At 67.3% G+C, this 16,356-nt stretch overlaps 1 protein-coding gene across 1 annotated transcript; it reads left to right on the top strand.

Annotated features, from left to right (window-relative positions):
• Window positions 1–664: 664 nt before the first annotated feature.
• Window positions 665–16,169, top strand: RBBP8NL (RBBP8 N-terminal like). Its single transcript, XM_077873824.1, has 14 exons — window positions 665–863; window positions 6,743–6,888; window positions 7,895–7,937; window positions 8,517–8,612; window positions 9,117–9,229; window positions 9,724–9,796; window positions 10,198–10,328; window positions 10,475–10,557; window positions 10,804–10,970; window positions 11,382–12,096; window positions 12,373–12,499; window positions 12,967–13,037; window positions 13,134–13,255; window positions 14,792–16,169. Exons 2-14 carry the CDS (start codon window positions 6,828–6,830, stop codon window positions 14,874–14,876), a joined length of 1,887 nt encoding a protein of 628 aa, XP_077729950.1. The 5' UTR covers window positions 665–863; window positions 6,743–6,827; the 3' UTR covers window positions 14,877–16,169.
• The last annotated feature ends 187 nt before the right edge of the window (window positions 16,170–16,356 follow it).

Genomic DNA, 16,356 nt, shown 5'->3' with positions numbered 1-16,356 from the left:
GGGGCTGCTCTGAGCTCTGAACTCTCCCTGGAGTCACGCGGGTGCCCTTGGGGGAGGCTCTGGCTCCCGCGCGGCTCTGAGGGTGCAGGGCAGGGAGCTGGGGTCGGGGCGACAGGCCTGTGCTGGGTGGGGGACGAGCGAGCATGAGGGCAGGGGGCACGCAGGGCAGCATCACGGGCCAGCGCAGCCCCCCAGGCCCCCCGGTTTCTGCAGTGGCCACGCGTCCCAGCACAGAGAACAGATGCTGTCCCCCTGCGCCTCGGCGCACGGGGGCCCCCAGCCTGCCCTGACCCCCAGAGAGACCCCCGACCTGGCCCACCCGCCGTCTGGGAGGGCAGGAGACAGGGCTGGGTGCGGGTTTCCCTGACCCCTCGGCTCTGGCGTTCCGCCTCCTGAGCTCTCCTGGGAACACACCTGTGCTCATCGGCCACCCCCTACAGACGGGGAAACTGAGGTCAGGGAGGTCAGCCCATGCTGAGCGGGGACGTAGGCAAGAGGGGCCCCCACAGGCCCTGCCCTACGGCGACAAGGCCTGCTGCCCCCTCCCCGCGGGCCCTGGTGTCCGGCGGAGGCCAGAGGCACAGGCCACACGGTAACTATGGGGAAACAATCCCGGGTCTGTGTGGGTTCAGCCCCGACCCGTCCTGCCACTTTCTGCGCGGAGACAGAACCCGTTGGGCAGCTTCGGGCAGTCTCTGCCTCCCTTCTGCTCCTGGCTGAGAGAACCAAGAACCTGTCAAGCGGGTTTGGCCAAAATTGTGCCTTGTTGCCCGTGCAAGTTCCCGCACTGCTCACTCCTGTCTCCCTCAGGTGGGGAGCGCTGGGCTCACGAGGTCGCAGAGGTCGCCACACCGAGGGGCCGTGTGAGTAGCTGGGGACCCCGCGGCTGGCAGCTCCAACAACCGGGGTGGGGGGGAGGGCCTGGGGCCCCCGGGGGTGCTGGCCACGAAGGCTGAGCCCCAGTCTCCGCTCGCCGAGCAGGAGGCGGGGGTCGGCACAAGAGGCGCAGCCACCTGCCCCAGGGCACCCCGTCCAGGGGGCTGAGCGGGCGAAAGAAACTCCCGGGCGGAGGGTCGGGGCAGAGGCCGGGCGGCCTGACACCACCACACCAGGAAGTCGTCATCTGGTGAGGATCCGGGGGCACCGGGAATGGGCTGGTAGCCAGACCCTCCATCCTGGGCCTGCCCACTGCCCAGACCCCCACAGAGCAGAGGGGTGCAGCCGTGGAGGTGAGGGGCATCCACGGCCCGGTCGCCCCCGGCTCAGTGCTGGGCACCAGGGGGTACTCAGCTGCCCCCCGCTCCATGTCCCTTGAAACACGGTGACAAACAGGGACATGGGTCCTGCTCAGCCTCCCCTGACCAGGCCTCAAGGTGGAAGCCAGCAAGGGTGCAGCCCCAGAGGGCCAGCCCGTCCTCAAGGAGTCAGGTTGCAGGGCCCGCTGTTACCTGAGCCCGCCAAGCAAGCGCGCACCTGCCTTGTCCTCCGTGCATGTGTGCACGTGGGAGCCACAACCAGGTGTGCGCGTGCGCCGGAGTGTACATGTGTGTTCAGCTGTCGGTGAGCCCATGCAGGGCTGTGTGCCTGCACAGGGGGTGGCCGAGGGTGGCACCGAGGGCACGGCGTGCATGTGTCGGGGTGCTAGCACACGGTTAGGATACTGCCTCCCTGCGTGTGTGTGGGCATTGTTCACTTATGCACGCCTATCCCTGGTCTGCGTGTCTGGCGATGTTAGAAACCACCCCAGCGGCGACGTGTCCCTGGACGTGAACCGACCTGGGAGTCGCTAGGCCTGGGCTCTGCCCCTGGCAAGCTGGCCACCGTGGAAAGGTGATGTCGCCCCGAGCCTCAGCTTCCTCATCTGTGCAATGGGCTTATCATAGTTACTTCATGCCGAATGGGAGACCAGTGAGTGGGTGCCCGGCACCGGGGCTCCCAGGCTGGCCCCTGACCACCAGCCGGCCGGTTGTCACCGGAGCACCCACCAAGGGCAAAGAGTCCTAACAGCGCCGGGGGGCACGGACTCTTGCGCCTGCAGGAGCCCGGCTCAGGGTCCACCCCCACCGTCTGCTTCAGGGACAGGGACACTGAGGCACAGCCAGACAAGCGATGTGGCCACAGCTGCCGTGGACGCGTTGCCGTCACCACAGAGGCCCCTCGAGAGTGGAGAGAGACTCGAGCGCCTTGTCCGCTTCGAGGCTCGCTCAGTCCCGAATCTGTAGAATGGGCCAGTCGGCTCCCGCAGGAGGCCGGGGCGCCAAGCCTGGCTGCAGCAGGTGCTCCGTAAGGCTCGCACCGAGGACCCTGGAGCGTGTCCGACTGTGTGCCTGACCCCCTGCGGGCCGGACAGGAGGCAGGGAGGGCGCAGTGACGGTCACTTGGGAAAGGGTGGGTTGAGGTACAGACAGCCCGTGGGCAACCTCTCTGCACTCAGCTCCCTCGGAGAAACCTGGGGGCCACGGCAGCGCCCCTGCAGCGCTTGGAGCCTGGCACAGCGCCCGGCACAGAGGGGACCCTCAGGAGCAGCCGCCACTGCTATCTTTACTGCTCTGTCGTTGTTGTTCCACGGGTGGGTGGAGAGAGACAGGAGTGACCGCAGGGAAGGAGCCGGGTCGGGACCTGCACACCCGAGGGGTACAGGGGAGGCCAGGAGGTGAGGAGCCCCGCTCCCCCACCACAGCCTCAGACCCTGGAGGAGCCCGGGGCCGGGCTGGCCCAGGAGCAGGGCAGGAACCCGCACCGCTGTGGGCATCGCCCTGTAGTGCCAGGCGCAGGCCTTCTGTGCATGAGGCCAGTGGCCCCGCCCCTGGACAGCCACCAAGACTCAGTGGACCCAGAGTGTCCCTGCAATGCAAGTGTGTGCCTGTTGGAGCCTGAGTCCTTGCCCTCAAACTTGGGGGCGGAGGGTCCTTCCTTGTGCAAAGGATCTTTGCAGCCCCGGTCCCTGTACTTGGCCAGAACAGGAGGCGCCCCTGTGAGCAGCACTGTTAGCCCCCGGGCTGCAGGGGAGGGGGTGCGCGTGGAGGGACCGCGGCCAGGGGACACGGGGGCCTCCGTCTGCACTTGGCTGAGCACCCGGCCTGCCAGGTTCTTGGCTGAGTACCTGTCACCTGGGCACGCATTGCCCGGACACCCATCACCTGGAACGTGTCACCTGCACAGGTGTCACCTGGACACGCATCACTTGATAGAAAGGAGCCTTAAAACAACCTGCCATGGGTCGGGGTCCCATTACCCCCCAGTGAGAAACTGAGGCCCCGAGAGGTGAAGCGATGTGCCCAGGTCACACGGGGGTTACAGGCAGGACGGGGACCGACGCCAGGGCTGCCTGCTTGGACACCCCCAGCTTTAGCCCTCTGCCCAGTGTAGGCGGCAGGTGCGCAGGGCCATCGAGGGGCTGACCCACCCGCCGTTCCTCCCACCTGCTCCTTCCGGGGGTTCAGCCCCAGCAGAGACCTTCCAATCTGGGCATCCAGAGGGGAGGAGGTGGGTACCCCTGAGCCCGTCTGAGGCCCTAAGGAGCAGAGCTCAGGCATCTCACCCCAGCGGCCGCCCAGACACTCCCTCCTGTGCACAGGCTGCACAGGCCCAGTGATAGCAGCCCAGCTCCTCACCCCTGTGGGCGTCTCCCTGACCCAAGCCCCATAGCAACACCCCCAGACCCAGCAGACCTTGGCTTCTGGAGCCCCTGGGGCCCCACAGCTGCTGTCAGCACTCCTAGCAGATGCGGAGCAGCCTGCTGGGGAGGCCCGGCCCGCAGAGCCCTGGCACCACAACCTCCTTCTACCCACAGCTTCTTCCCAAAACCACGGGAGGCTGCGGACTTCACCCCCTCCCCCACCCCCCGACTGCCACCTCCCTCCACCTCCTGCCCCTTCCTTGGACCCTCCTCACATTCCCGGAGAGTGGAGGCCCGGATGGTGTGCTGCCCCGGAAGACTAACTCTGTCTACTTGGCCTTGGCCAAAGTGTTCATGTCACCTGCCCACCTGAGGAGGTCACACATCCCCATGGCACCATGACCCGTGGGCTGGTTGGCCCTGGGCCTCCCAGGAGATGAGAGGAGAGGCTGTCAGCATGATGCACCCCTTCTGGCTCTGCTTCCAGCCACCAGCACACCCTGCCCTGTGTCCCTGCTGCCCCCTGCCCGGCGTGCAGGAGAGTGTCTCCTCGTGTCCTTCAGAAACCCTGAGAGTGGCAGCCAGGTGCGGCCTGCAGGGGTTGGGGGCCAGAAGGAGCCTGGGGGCAGGCCGGCCTAGCACCAGAGCCCGCATGGGCCTCTCCCAGACCTACAGGCACCGTCGGCTCCCTAGGGCGGCTCCTGTCCGGGCAGGGGGAGAGCTGCCTGTCTGGCGGGTCTGGGTGGAATTTCCAGCGCTGCAGCTCAGCCCCTGCGCGGCCCTCCTCGCCCCGCCTGCCCCAGCCTGAACCTACAGAGGCCGCTGCTCACCGCCTGAGCTCCAGGGGCCGCTGCGAGATAAAAATCTCTGTGGCCAGCGCTGCAGGGCCCTGGGGAGCTAGTCCTTGGTGATGTCAAGCCCCAGCTCCCACTTCCCACTGGGTGGCTGGGGAACATGACACTGCCTCTTTGGGCCTCGGTTCCCCCATTTGGAGAGGGGGCTCCTCACAGCCTGGTGGGGGTCAGACAGGCCGTAAAGGAAGCTTGGGAATGCGGCGGGGACTATCACTTACACCAGCTCGAACCCCGGTCTCCCAACCCCAAGATTTAGGGTCTGGTCTCCCAACCTGCAAGGATGCCCCTCGTCGGGTGAGTGGCGGCTCCCAGCCTCGGGGCAAGGGACCCTCCTGAGTCCTCACCACTCGGCACACAGCCACCCAGCAGCCACCCCCATGCCCCTGGCCATCACTTGGGAGTGGCCCGGAGCCCAGGCAGGTCCTCAGAACGAGTTAAGGAGCCCCACCTTCCCACCACACCCCAGCCGGCCCCGCTCAGCTGGCTCCCACAGCCCCCGCAGGACACGGACCTCACTCCGTCCTCTGGCCGAGGCTTCCGGTGCTCTGACGCTTAACTTTAGGTCCACAGAGCCCGCTGAGAGCCAGACCCCACAGTCCACTTTCCCCGGGCTGGCCCCTACCCGTCGCTTCTCCCGGGGCCTCAGGGTCTACTCTCTGCAGTCGGGGGCGCCCCCAGCCCGAGGCCCGCTCCCCCAGGCCACCACCCCACCTCCCGAGAACCCAGAGCATCAGGCCTCTTCTGTGCCACGTGTGCCTGAGCCCCAGGTCCGGCCGGCTTCCAGGTGTGGCTCCCGTGGCGCGGTATCGCAGCGTGCTGGCACCCAGGAGTGGGGGGCGGTCCCTCCTCCCGGCGGAGGCCATCAGCAGGGGTGCGCAGGGTTCCCCGTTCAGGGCCGTTCCTCAGGGTGCTGCTGCAAACACTCGGTCGTGCACGTGTCTTCTGTGCAAACTGAAATTCAAATGAGACGGGGTTCCCTTGAGCAGCCCCAGGGAGGAGCCGGGCCAGCCTGGAGTGATGGGGCCACGGGCTGCTCTGAGCAGAGGCCGTCAGGGGCCTGCAGTCTGCTGGGTGGAGAGTGTGTCCTCGCGAAGGGGTGGCCTGGGCTCCGGCGGGCGTGGCCAGGGAGCGGAAGGTGAGGCCTGGGTGGATGTGGGAGGCCAGCCAACAGGTGCTGCTGACAGGTCAGTGCGGGATGCCAGCAGAGGGGCCAGGAGGGCCAGGCGCTCAGCTGCCTGGTGGCAGGGCCCAGCAGACCCCAGGGCTCCTTGGGCGGAGGACCAGAAGGGCCACCTCCCCCCCCCCCCCCCCCCCCCCCCCCCCCGGTGGTGACATGCAGACAGGAAGAGGGGAGGCTCTGGCCCCAGGGGCCTGGGCCCCTCCTCCCCACGGCGCGCAGCCCTGCGGTGGGGATGGTGCTGAACGCAGCCCAGTGTCCACCTGAACAGCCACAGTTATGCAGACCCGAGGGGAATGCGGGAGAAGGGGCGCTGGGGCCTCAGCCCCCCTAATACACGCACCACACAGAGCACACGGGTCCACACGCACATGTCCACACTCAGATCACACACGGCAGGACACGGGCCCCGGCGCACCGCCCGGCCCGCACAGCGCGCAGCCTGAGTGAACGGCAGCTCGGCGCAGAGGCCTGGGCTTGGTGGCCTGCGCCCGCCCCAGCGACTGGCAATGCCCCCTCCTCTCGCGGGAGCTGGAAGACTTTCCCAGAAGGGCTCTGCGTGTTGCAACCAGCTCAGGTTAACAGAGCATGTCATGGGTGCCCAGACCCGGGGCCCAGCCTCCCAGGCCTGGGGCCATTCTGTGGCCACAGGGACAGTGGCAGGGGAGGGGGGCGGGGCAGGGGGGACCCACAGCCCTGTGAGCTCACTCCTCCCAATGGCCTGCCTGCCAGAGACCTCTCCAGGCTGGCAGGGTCTCAGAAAGACCTGGAAGGCGGTGAGGGCAAGGGTGCCCAGGCCCTTGGCTTGCAGGCCCCCAAATTCTGGTCTTGGGCAGCGACCCAGCTAGGTGCTCCTGAGGACGTGTGGGGAGGAGGGGGATGGGGTCAGCGGTCTGTAGCTCCTCTGCAGAGGGACTTCTGTCCCCTCCGTGGAACCCTGCAGCCTCTCAAACGGGACCCACTTCCTTGGGCAGATGAGGCTGCTGTGTGTGTGTCTGTGGATCTGTGTCTACATATGTGCCCACATGGGGCCCTAGAGCCCACAGACTCTTCCCAAGCCAACAGGACGTCTCCCCACTTCGTCCTCTGCAGGCTGGGAACACAGGGGCGGTAGAGGCCGAGGAGCCATCGCTCTACCCTGAGCACAGAGGGGTCTGGCCCCGAGCCGTTGGGAGCCATGGAGAGCTTCACGGAGTCACTGAACAGACTGAAGGACGTCCACGAGAACGAGGTCCGGGGTGAGTGCCATGCGAGTGGGTGGGGCAGCCTGGGGGTGAGTGGGGTGAGTGGGGGCAGGTGTCTGCAGCCCTCACCTGGGCCAGGTCAACGTGCTCCTACAGGTCACCTCCCATTCTTGCCAGGCCTTGGGACCCTGCCTTTTGGCCCCGACAGGGAGTCCTAACCCGGAGCCCAGAGTGGCCATGTAGGCAGGCGCCCAGCCTCGGGACGCATCCCTGAGCGCGCCCTGGAGGTCTTCTCCCCCAGGGTCAGCTGATAGCAGAGCAGAAATGAAGAGCCAAGCCTGCAGCAGAGGGCCCGAAGCTTTGGTGGAGATGGGCCCCTGGCCCAGGGCGGGGCAGGGGGTGCTCGGCAGCCTGCAGAAGCTCGCCCACCTCTAGGAGTGGGAGCTCATGGCTCCCCAGGCCCGTCCAGAACATACCAGGGTTTGGAGCTGAATCCCTCCGCTTCCCTCCAGAACCCAGCCCACACACCTGTCCATTCCACCCCCCTGAGCACAGGGCTGGAGCCACCCCACACCCCCACTCTAGGGCCAGCCAGACCCTCCCAGGACCTTTCTACAGCACGGACACCCCGCCTGAGGGCCTAAAGGCCTGATCTCTTCCCCAGCGACCCGGACACGCAGGGGGGCTGTGTGGGCTGGCCGACCGCGGGCAGACTACAAGTAGGTGGCAGAGGCAACCTCCTGCTGGGGTTTCCTCAAAGGACCTGTTTTATTTCCACACTGGCTGTGCCCCCCGCTAAAAACACGCCAGGACTTGGCCAGGTGGCCGGTCACTCCCAGCATCAGGTGCCCTCCCAACCTCCAGGCAGGCACCAGAGCCAGAGACCCCGAGGGGGTGGAAGCTGCCGGCCGGTGCGGACTGGGAGCCCACCAGGTGGGCGGCCTCAGGGAGTCAGTGAGGGGGTCCACGGAGGGCCCTGCCTGACGTCAGGGACAGGCGGTGCCCCAGGCTCTGCTGCGCGACCCGGCCTGACCCCCACCCCCTTTTCTTGCTCCTCCAGGTCTGCAGAACAAGCTTCTGGAGCTGAACTCAGAGAGATGTCGGTGAGTCGGGACAGACCCTGGCCCAGAGCAAAACCAATGAGAAAGACAGTGGCCACAGTGCAGGGCACTAAGCCTGCCATCATCCAGGGATGCAAAAGGGGAAACTGAGGCTCAGCGTGGGGGTGGGGGTGAGTCTGGTCCAAGGCCTTCCTTGCCTCCAGGAGCTGGTGAGCCAGGACTGGAACCTCCAGGCCCCTGAGTGAACGGGGACCCTCCAGGGGGTGGGCAAGCCGCATCCACTTGGGGCAGCTGGGGTACCAGTAGGAGCACTCCTTGGGGGCCCCTAAGGCCTGGGGGGCAGGCTCCTCACATCCCCATGTCATCTATGGGGCTGCAGTCCTGCTGTAATGAGTGGCGTGCGGACCTGGCCGGTCACCGAGGCAGCCTCGAACGCTCGCATCTGGGCATCTGGGCCGAGGGCTTAAGCGTGGCCCTCGCAAGGACGTCCCCACGGAGGGGGGGAGGGGGGGGCGCCCAGCAGGACCCTGGCGGGCACCTCCCCGGGCAGGGGAGGCCAGCGTGGGGGGACAGCGTGGGGCTCCGGGCAGAGCAGAACCCCCACCTGGGCTCCCCCTGCAGCGACGCCCAGAGGGTGGAGGAGCTGTGCGCCAAGAACCACCAGCTCCGGGAGCAGCAGAAGGCGCTGAAGGAGAACGTGCGGGTGCTGGAGAACAGGTGCGCTGGGGCGGACGGGGAGGGGCTGCGGGGAGGGGCTGTGGGGAGGGGCTGCGGGGAGGGGAGAGGGGCTGCAGGGGAGGGGAGGGGGCTGCAGGGGAGAGGAGGGGCTGCGAGGGAGGGGAGGAGCTATGGGGAAGGGAGGGGCTGCGGGGGAGGGGGGGGTTGCTGGAGAGGGGGGTTGCAGGGGAGGGTGGGGAGGGTGGGGAGGGGCTGCAGGGAGAGAAGGGAGAGGAGGGAGAGGGGCTGCTGGGTAGGGTGGGCATCTCCACTCTCCATCCCCCTCCCCGCCCCCCCCCCACATGGGGATCCTCAGAGCTGCACTTGGGAGGTTCCTTCTCAAACTGCGCAGAACCCACAACTCAGGAGGGCTTAGCCGGCAGGGTAGGGGTGGGGGGGCTGCCCCAGCTCGGGCATGGCAGGGGCACATCTTGGCAGCGGGCCTCAGTCTCCCTCCTCCCTCCTCTCCTCCTCCTACTCCCTCCTCCCTCCTCCCCACGGCAGGCTGCGGGCTGGCCTCTGTGACCGCTGCATGGTCACCCAGGAGCTGGCCAGGAAGAAGCAGCAGGAGTTCGAGAACAATCTCCTCCAGAACCTGCAGCACGTCTTCATCCTCAGTGAGCCCTGCCCCCTGTCACCTTGCACCTCCGTGTCCCCTCAGTGGGAGTCCAATGAGGACCGGCTCAGCCTGACATGGGGTCTCAGGGAAACGGACAATAGTACAAGGTCCCCGCTGGGCCGCGCATGTCCCTCAGCGGTCAGCCACCTGGGCTGGGGGGCCCCTGCCCTCAGGACCTCCACCCCGCCTCCCTGTAAGGAGGACAGTCCCACAGAGTCCGGAGGTCCCACCGGCCAATGAGGAGCCCGAGCCCCCGAGCCCTAGGGGCCACCCCAGAGACCAGCTCAGTACTGGGGGGTGGGAGGGTTCCCAAGGCTGGCGCACCCCGCTCCATAGCATCACCCATCGGGTCGTGCAGCAACCCCCAGCAAGCCCCAGGCCGAGCGCTGGGTAACAGCGGGGCAGGTCACGGGTCACGGGTCACAGAGGGGACTTCCTGCGCAGCCCAGCCGCCCCCACTCCCAGCCTTTCACTAATCAGTGCCTTTTGCAGCCAACGAGTTGAACCGGCTGCAGGGGGAAAATGAGACACTGAAGGAGGAGATGAAGCGGCTCCGGGGCCCACGGTGAGCAGGGAAGGGAACCTCTCGGTCCCCAAGGCCCAAGCCCCGCAGGCCCCGGCACGAGGTGCAGAACCGTGGCCGTCAGCCCAGCACCATCACCGCAGCACACGCTGCCACCCTCTTGCAGTCTAACAGATGGGAGATCCAGGGGACACCCTAGGAACCAAGCTGGGCCCCCAGCCCCGCAGCAGCTGACACCTGCCACTCCCCTGGGATCACGTATTTGAGAGAAGCCAGCCCTGTGGCATGAGCCACTGATGGTGGAGTCCCGGGCAACGTCCAGAGAGGGCTCCTTCCTGGCCACCTGAGTGTCCCTGCAGGGTGGCTTGGCCCCAGGGGACTGATTGTCTCTGGGGGCGCCGCCCTTGCTCACTCTCCCTGTCTTTGCTTCCCCTCTGGGTCAGGCTCAAGCCCCAGTACAGGGAGGGTGCCTCAGACCCCCCCTCACCCCGACTGCTCCCCTCCCCGGGCCCTCGGAAGGCCGTCACGGAGAAGACGCTGGGAGGCCATGAGGAGGCCGAGGACGACCATGCAGGTGCGAGTCCCCGGAGAGAAGGTGCTCTGAGGACGAGAGACCAGAAAGCTGGGCCTGCAGGACTGTGGAGCCCCCTGGCTGGGGGCGAGCCGCCCACCCTCTGCGGGCCTCCCATTCTGCCCTGCCCACTGCATTTCCTCCCACAGAAAAGTCTGCGGGCTACAGGACATCTCCAGTGGCCAAAATCTCCCCGAGTGCCAACCTGCCTGAGACACGGGCCCCAGACATGGTGAGGACAGACCCCCCAGGCCCACTCCTTTCTGCCCCAGGCAGGAGGCTGGCAGCTGGCACCCTGGTCTGTGCCAGGCACTGCAGGCCAGCTCCACACAGCAGGTGCCTGTGCCCTGTGCCGGGCAGGGACCACTGGGTGGAGGCGCGGCTCAGAGAGGGTGGGTCACCTGGCCGGAGTCGCACGGGGACGAGGGCACAGGGCTGCAGCCGGCCCCGCCCAGGCTGACCCCTCCACCCGGCGCAGAGCCCCCAGCGAATCTCCAACCAGCTGCACGGGACCATCGCAGTGGTGCGGCCGGGCTCCCAGGCCTGCCCTGCCGACCGGGCCTCAACCAATGGGACACCCCCCCTGCCACTCGCCAGGAGCAGCCCCCCCAGCCCACTCTACGAGCACAGCCTCCCCCTGGACAGGTGAGGCCCTGCCCACTGCCACCGCCCAGAGCAGCCCCCGCCGAGCACCTGGTCTCCAAATCCAGTCCCACCTTTTGGGAGGTGGCCAGCTCAGGGGTAGGGGGGTGTGGGAGCAGTGGATGGGCACTGGGTCCCAGGAGCCCCCTCGGAAGTGATCTGAGACCGTTCTCAGGATCTGAGAGCATCGTACGCAGGTGGGCCGGGCCCGGCAGAAAGATCTCCGTGGGCGGGTCCCTGCTCAGAGCCCCAGGCCCCGGGTCACCTCTGGCCTCTCCATGACCGTCCACGTGGGCCTACCCCTCTCCACGACCTGCCTTGTGACTGGGGCAACTGGCCTGTGGGCCTCAGGCCCTCACCCGTGAGATGGGGACTAACCCCGGGGCCGCAGCAGTTGGGCTTCTCATCCTGCAGCTTCCTGCGGGCCTCCCGGCCCCCCGTCACGGCCTATGAGTCCCTGAAGCGCTCCCTCCAGGCTGACCGCCTCTGCCTCCTGAACCGCCACCTGTCTCTGCACCTTCAGAGCCCTCACCGCAGCCCCCAAGTCCCCGCCACGGCCCCCGGTGGCCCCCGGCCCCAGGGCCTGAAGGCTGGGGAGGAAGAGGCCTGGGAGGAGCCCGTGGGCCTGCTGGGGCTGCCGGGCGCCCTGGTGGACATGCGAGACCCTCGGCTGGAAGGGGCCCTGCACCTGCTCCTGGCCCAGCAGCTGCGGGCACAGGGGCGGGTGGGCAGTGCCAGGCTGAGGGGCCCGCCCACGCCAGGGGGGACCCCGCCCTCCCCACCAGTCAGCTCTGACTCGGAAGGCCCCCAGGGCGAGGCAGCCGGGGCAGCCCCGTCCGGAGGGGGGCACGTGCAGCCCGCGGGCCCAGGCAGCCCCAGGGGAAAGGAAGCCACGGCCACACGAGACTATGTCCCAGACAAGCCCCTGGACCTCTCAGAGCGGGGCCGGGGCCGGGATGCCCCCAAGCCTCCCGACCGGCCAGGGTCACTCAGCCCCCCAACTGCCCACACTCCCGGCCCGGAGCCACCTCAGGGAGTGGAGCCACCTGCCCAGTCTGGACCCTGGGGACTCAGCAATGGCACCAAGGGAGCGAGAGCTTCAGAGCCAGAGGAGCCCACCACTCCCGAGGTAAGGGCCCACCCTCCTCTCGGCCCCCACATGCCCCCAGCCCAGGCCAGCATCCCGCCGGGCCCAAGCTGTGTTCTTCCCTCTGTTCCATCGGGCTGGTCCCCCGTGGGGAAGCCTGGCCTGATTCACACTAGAGGGGAGAGGGCTAACCCTCCGGCTGCAGCCCCGGGCGCAGCGAGTCTCACAGGCCACAGGCCGCAGGCCCTTCCCAGTTGGGGCTGGGGGCAGGGCAGTCGCCTCAAGTGAATTCAAGCCACTTACTCGCTTCTCCCCCAGGACCCCTCCCAACCTCTTCCGGGGCCCCAGCACACCACGGCCTCTCCAAGCGGGACGGGAGCTGAGGCGAGAGGGAGGCCAAAACCTGACCCCCACCCACACAGGCCCGAAGCTGATGGCCACCCAGGTAAGGCTGAGTACCTGGGGGCTCGAGACCGTAGTGGGAAGGGAGGGGCAGGGGTCAGCATCAGCTCAGGGGGGCCTGTCCTAGGGCCCAGCTCAGTCCCCTGGGCCCGTCCAGCCAAACCCTGGGTCTAGGGCTTGGACCCCAGCTGTGGACCCAGAAAAGAGATGGGGGTGCTCAGGGCGGGCACTTCTCTGACCACAGGTAGTGAAGGGAAGAGCATCCTCCCAATTAGGGCTTCAGGGCAAGTAGTGAGCTCCCTGTCACAGGGCGACCAAGCTGGGGACAGCCCGGCTGATGGGGTCACTGCTGAGCATACAGGAGACGTTGATGGGTCACCCAGTCCCTCTGTGCCTCAGTTTCCTTTAGTCGCCACTCCTAGTCTGGCCTGCTGGAAAGGTCTATGCTTCTGCTAGACTCCAGGGCCCCCCACCCGGCCTGACCCACATCCTGCACCCTGCACCCTGCAGAGCTCAGCAAGGCCCAAGTGCAAGGGCTAGAGCCAGACGAGCTGGACACCTCGGACCCCTCGGACGATGAGGTGGGTCCCCGGCCACACCGCAGTGGAGCCACTGAGCCAGGGCTGCCCCAGGCTCGGGGGAAGGTCCTCGTCCTGACCACATCCCCGACCCCGCAGGTGGGCCTGAGCTCTGAGGTGGGGGCCCAGCCGAGCCCTGCAGGGGAGGGGCCCAGGTGCTCCTGCACCACGGAGCACAGGCCCAGCCTGGCACGGAAGAGGAAGCGGCCCTCGGTGCAAAGGTAGGAGGCCGGGCTGCGGGGGGCGGGGGCGGGGGGCGGCCGAAGCGCAGGGTCCCCATCCCGCCTTGCTGGCTGCTTGGAACCGGAGACCACCCTGGAACGGCTCCTGGCACAGGCCCCCTGGGGGAGGGACCCGAGTCAGGACAGCGGGAACCCGGGCTCTCTTCGGGCCACTGCGCAGCCCAGCCCGTCAGTGGGGGCCTGTTCCCAATCCCCCCCCTGAGGTGGGTGGCACCGGGCTGTGGCGAGATTTCAGCGGGAAGAGGCTGAGGACAGTTGTTCGCAGCGTCTGGCATCAGGGCATCAGGGCAGGGGTCTCCCGGCCACAAGCAGCCCCCAGGCGGGTGGCTCGTGGGGGGGCCTCTGGGACCCTCTGTCCTCAAAGAGGAGCCGCAGGGAGGGCGCAGGCCTCTGGGTGTGCAGAGTGTGCTGAGGACGGGGCTGCTCCAGTGTTTGCGTCGGCGCCCAGACACCCTCTTGTTTCCTGCTGTGGCCGCCAGGCGCCCGTGAACACCCAGCTCGCGGGGCACGCCGCCCGGGGTGTGTGCAAGCAGGCCCGCAACGGCAGGCTGGGCTGTGGCCACCACAGTATGCCATCGTTGCCGCGAAGGTGACAGCGGCCTGTGTCTGCCAGGGCCGGCGGTGGAGGAGGCCGGCGCACCTGCCCCGTTCCGAGGCACTTCCTGCAGGGCACGTTGGGAAACTGCCCTGGTGGCCACAACCCATAGGGGTGCTTGGGTATCCACCCCACCCTCCGCTCGGACCCAAGCTGTCCCCGTCCCCGGTCCTCCCCGCCGGGCGAAGACAGGGGCCGCCAAGCAGGCCCCAACCCCGCAAACACACACTGCTGGGCGGTGAGACCAGGGCGCTGCCCCAGCTTGTGGCTGGGACCCCGCACCAAGGGCAGCGCCCAGGCAGAGGTTCAGGGTGACCCACGGAAACCACTGCCTTTAGGCCTCACCACCCTGCCCAGTGATGGGTCGTCACGGTTTCCGAGGTGGGAAAACCAGCCCTCAGAGAAGTAAGATGACCTGCCCAAGGTCACAGAGTTGGCACGTGGGGTCAGGATTCCAACCTGACTCGTCCAACCCAGAACTGGAGCCCGTTCTGCATCAGACACGGGCCTAGGCCCAGCCTCCCGGCAGGACCTGCCTGCAAGGGTCCCGAGGACAGACAGCCCTCCCCTGTACCCAGGCCCATGGAGGCAGCCCAGCAGCGCCTTGGGCATCCTAAGAGCATTTCCCCAGAAGGTCCTGGACCTTCAGCGAGGCACCCGGACACTGGGGCCAGATGGTCTTCGGGGTCGCACACCTGCAGAGAGCCCACCCTTCCACCAGACGCCCACACTCACCCTCCAATCAGACCAGCTCTGCCCGGGTGTCTGTCGCTTCCAGGAACAAGTCGGCTCTGCGACGGTGGGCTCAGCTCCCCTGCCCCAAATACTGCCCTGAGGCCCCGGCAAGGAGCCAGCATCGCTGTGAGACAGCCATGCCGGCCGCTGCCGTGCCCCGGCTAACCTTGGCCCACTCTCCACAGCCTCCAAGAAGCCGCCACCAGGAAGAAGGAGCCCAGCGGAGCCCCTGACAGCACACGAGGGCTCCGGGAGCCCAAGGGACCCTGAGGACAGCAGCCCCTCAGCCAGCGACAGCAGCTGGGAGGAGACTTAGCAGGCTGCTTCCAGGGGCACCACAGCCTGCCCAGCCACGGCTCCCCGCCTGACCCCCAGCCCAGCAGCCCAGCAGACAGCCCAGCACAGGGCAGGAGGCGACAGGGTGCTGGCCCGTGTCCACAGGGGCTGGGAAGGCCGAGGCGGGTCTCTGGCTGGTCATTGAACCCTCCATCTCCGCCCGTCTCAGAAATGACCAGCTGGTCCTGCTGCTCCACCCTCACCCTAACATCTGTTGCCTTGGGGGAAGCAGAGTTCGGGGAGGCAGGGGGCCCGCAGGCTCCAGCCCAGCCCCCACCCCTACCGCTCATAGGCAACCCTTCCTGGGCAGCGCCCCCACCTCTCACCATCCCAGACTCCGCTGGCACCCCGACTCCCAGGCCCCTGCTGCCGGGCCACCCCTTCCCTGCTGGAGCGCAGAGCGTGAGTGGTGGTCTCAGGCGCCCCCTCGTGGAGTCCTGCAAACACGCTGGGCCGTGAGGGTGCCGGGCACCCCAGCAGAGAGCGTACCCGGGAACAAAGGTGTCAAAGACGGCCTGTGCGGCTGGCAGAGTCAGGGGCACCTGGGTCTCCACCTGCCTCCACAGGTGGTTTGAGAGGCTGTGGAATGCACCCAGGCCTGAACAAAACCAGCCCCGTTTGCCGAGGGGTACAGCCACCAGGGCAGCCTGTGGGGAGGGCTGCAGGGAACAGAACAGGCACAGAGCCTCCTCCTCACTGGCTACTCCTGAGGTCCAGGCCCCACGTCTGCCACTGACTGCTCAGCCACCTGCAGGGCCTCGGGGCGGCTCGGCCAGGATTGCACCCTTCGCGCTCAGGGATACCCTGCTCCCTTGACCATTGTCACTTTAGGAGGGTATGTCTCGGAGCATTCTGTAGAGAACCTTACCCAGGTTCCCGAGCCCCATCCCAGACCCCCTGAATCAGGGCCTTGGCGGCAGGCCTGTGCATGAAGTTTGGGAAATCGAGAACTGCCCGTTGCAAGGCAAAGGCAGGATGGTGGGCAATGACTGCACTGGGCGAGGCCTGGGGCAAACTGGGGGTGCAGACCTGACAACGAGAGCCCCACGTCCCCATGCTCGCTGCGGCCAGCCTGCCTGCTGGCGCAAAGGCCAGAGGGACTAAGTTTCCAAGAGGGAATGTGCAGGTGTGTATGTGCACGTTTGTGTGTGAGTGTGTGAAACCTCCTGTTGAAAAAAGTTGTTTTGTTTTTTCTGAAATTGAATAAAAAGCTGTGTGCTCCATTCACATGTGACTTGCAGGCTCGGGTTGGCTCAGGTGTACCCCAGGTGGTAGAGAAGCCACATGGGGTGGGAGCCCAGGGAGAGGGCACAACAGACCCGGCAAGAAGACCACGTTCCTCCCGGGGTCCCTCCGACACCCTCAAAACTTCACTCAGTGCCATCTGGCAAAGGAGACATGGCCCAGGGCTCAG

The sequence above is a fragment of the Canis aureus genome, chromosome 26 (assembly GCF_053574225.1).
Source record: "Canis aureus isolate CA01 chromosome 26, VMU_Caureus_v.1.0, whole genome shotgun sequence".
NCBI classification, from domain to species: Eukaryota; Metazoa; Chordata; class Mammalia; order Carnivora; family Canidae; genus Canis; species Canis aureus.
The sequence above is the reverse complement of the archived record's forward strand: the minus strand, read 5'-3'. Positions and strand labels throughout refer to the sequence as shown.

Excerpts from the sequence above, each read along its gene's own strand:
- RBBP8NL (XM_077873824.1), top strand. The coding sequence starts at position 6,828 with ATGGAGAGCTTCACGGAGTCACTGAACAGACTGAAGGACGTCCACGAG. Across the intron at positions 10,558-10,803 it reads AGACACGGGCCCCAGACATG|AGCCCCCAGCGAATCTCCAA; the intron begins GTGAGGACAGAC and ends CACCCGGCGCAG. Across the intron at positions 13,038-13,133 it reads CGGACCCCTCGGACGATGAG|GTGGGCCTGAGCTCTGAGGT; the intron begins GTGGGTCCCCGG and ends CCGACCCCGCAG.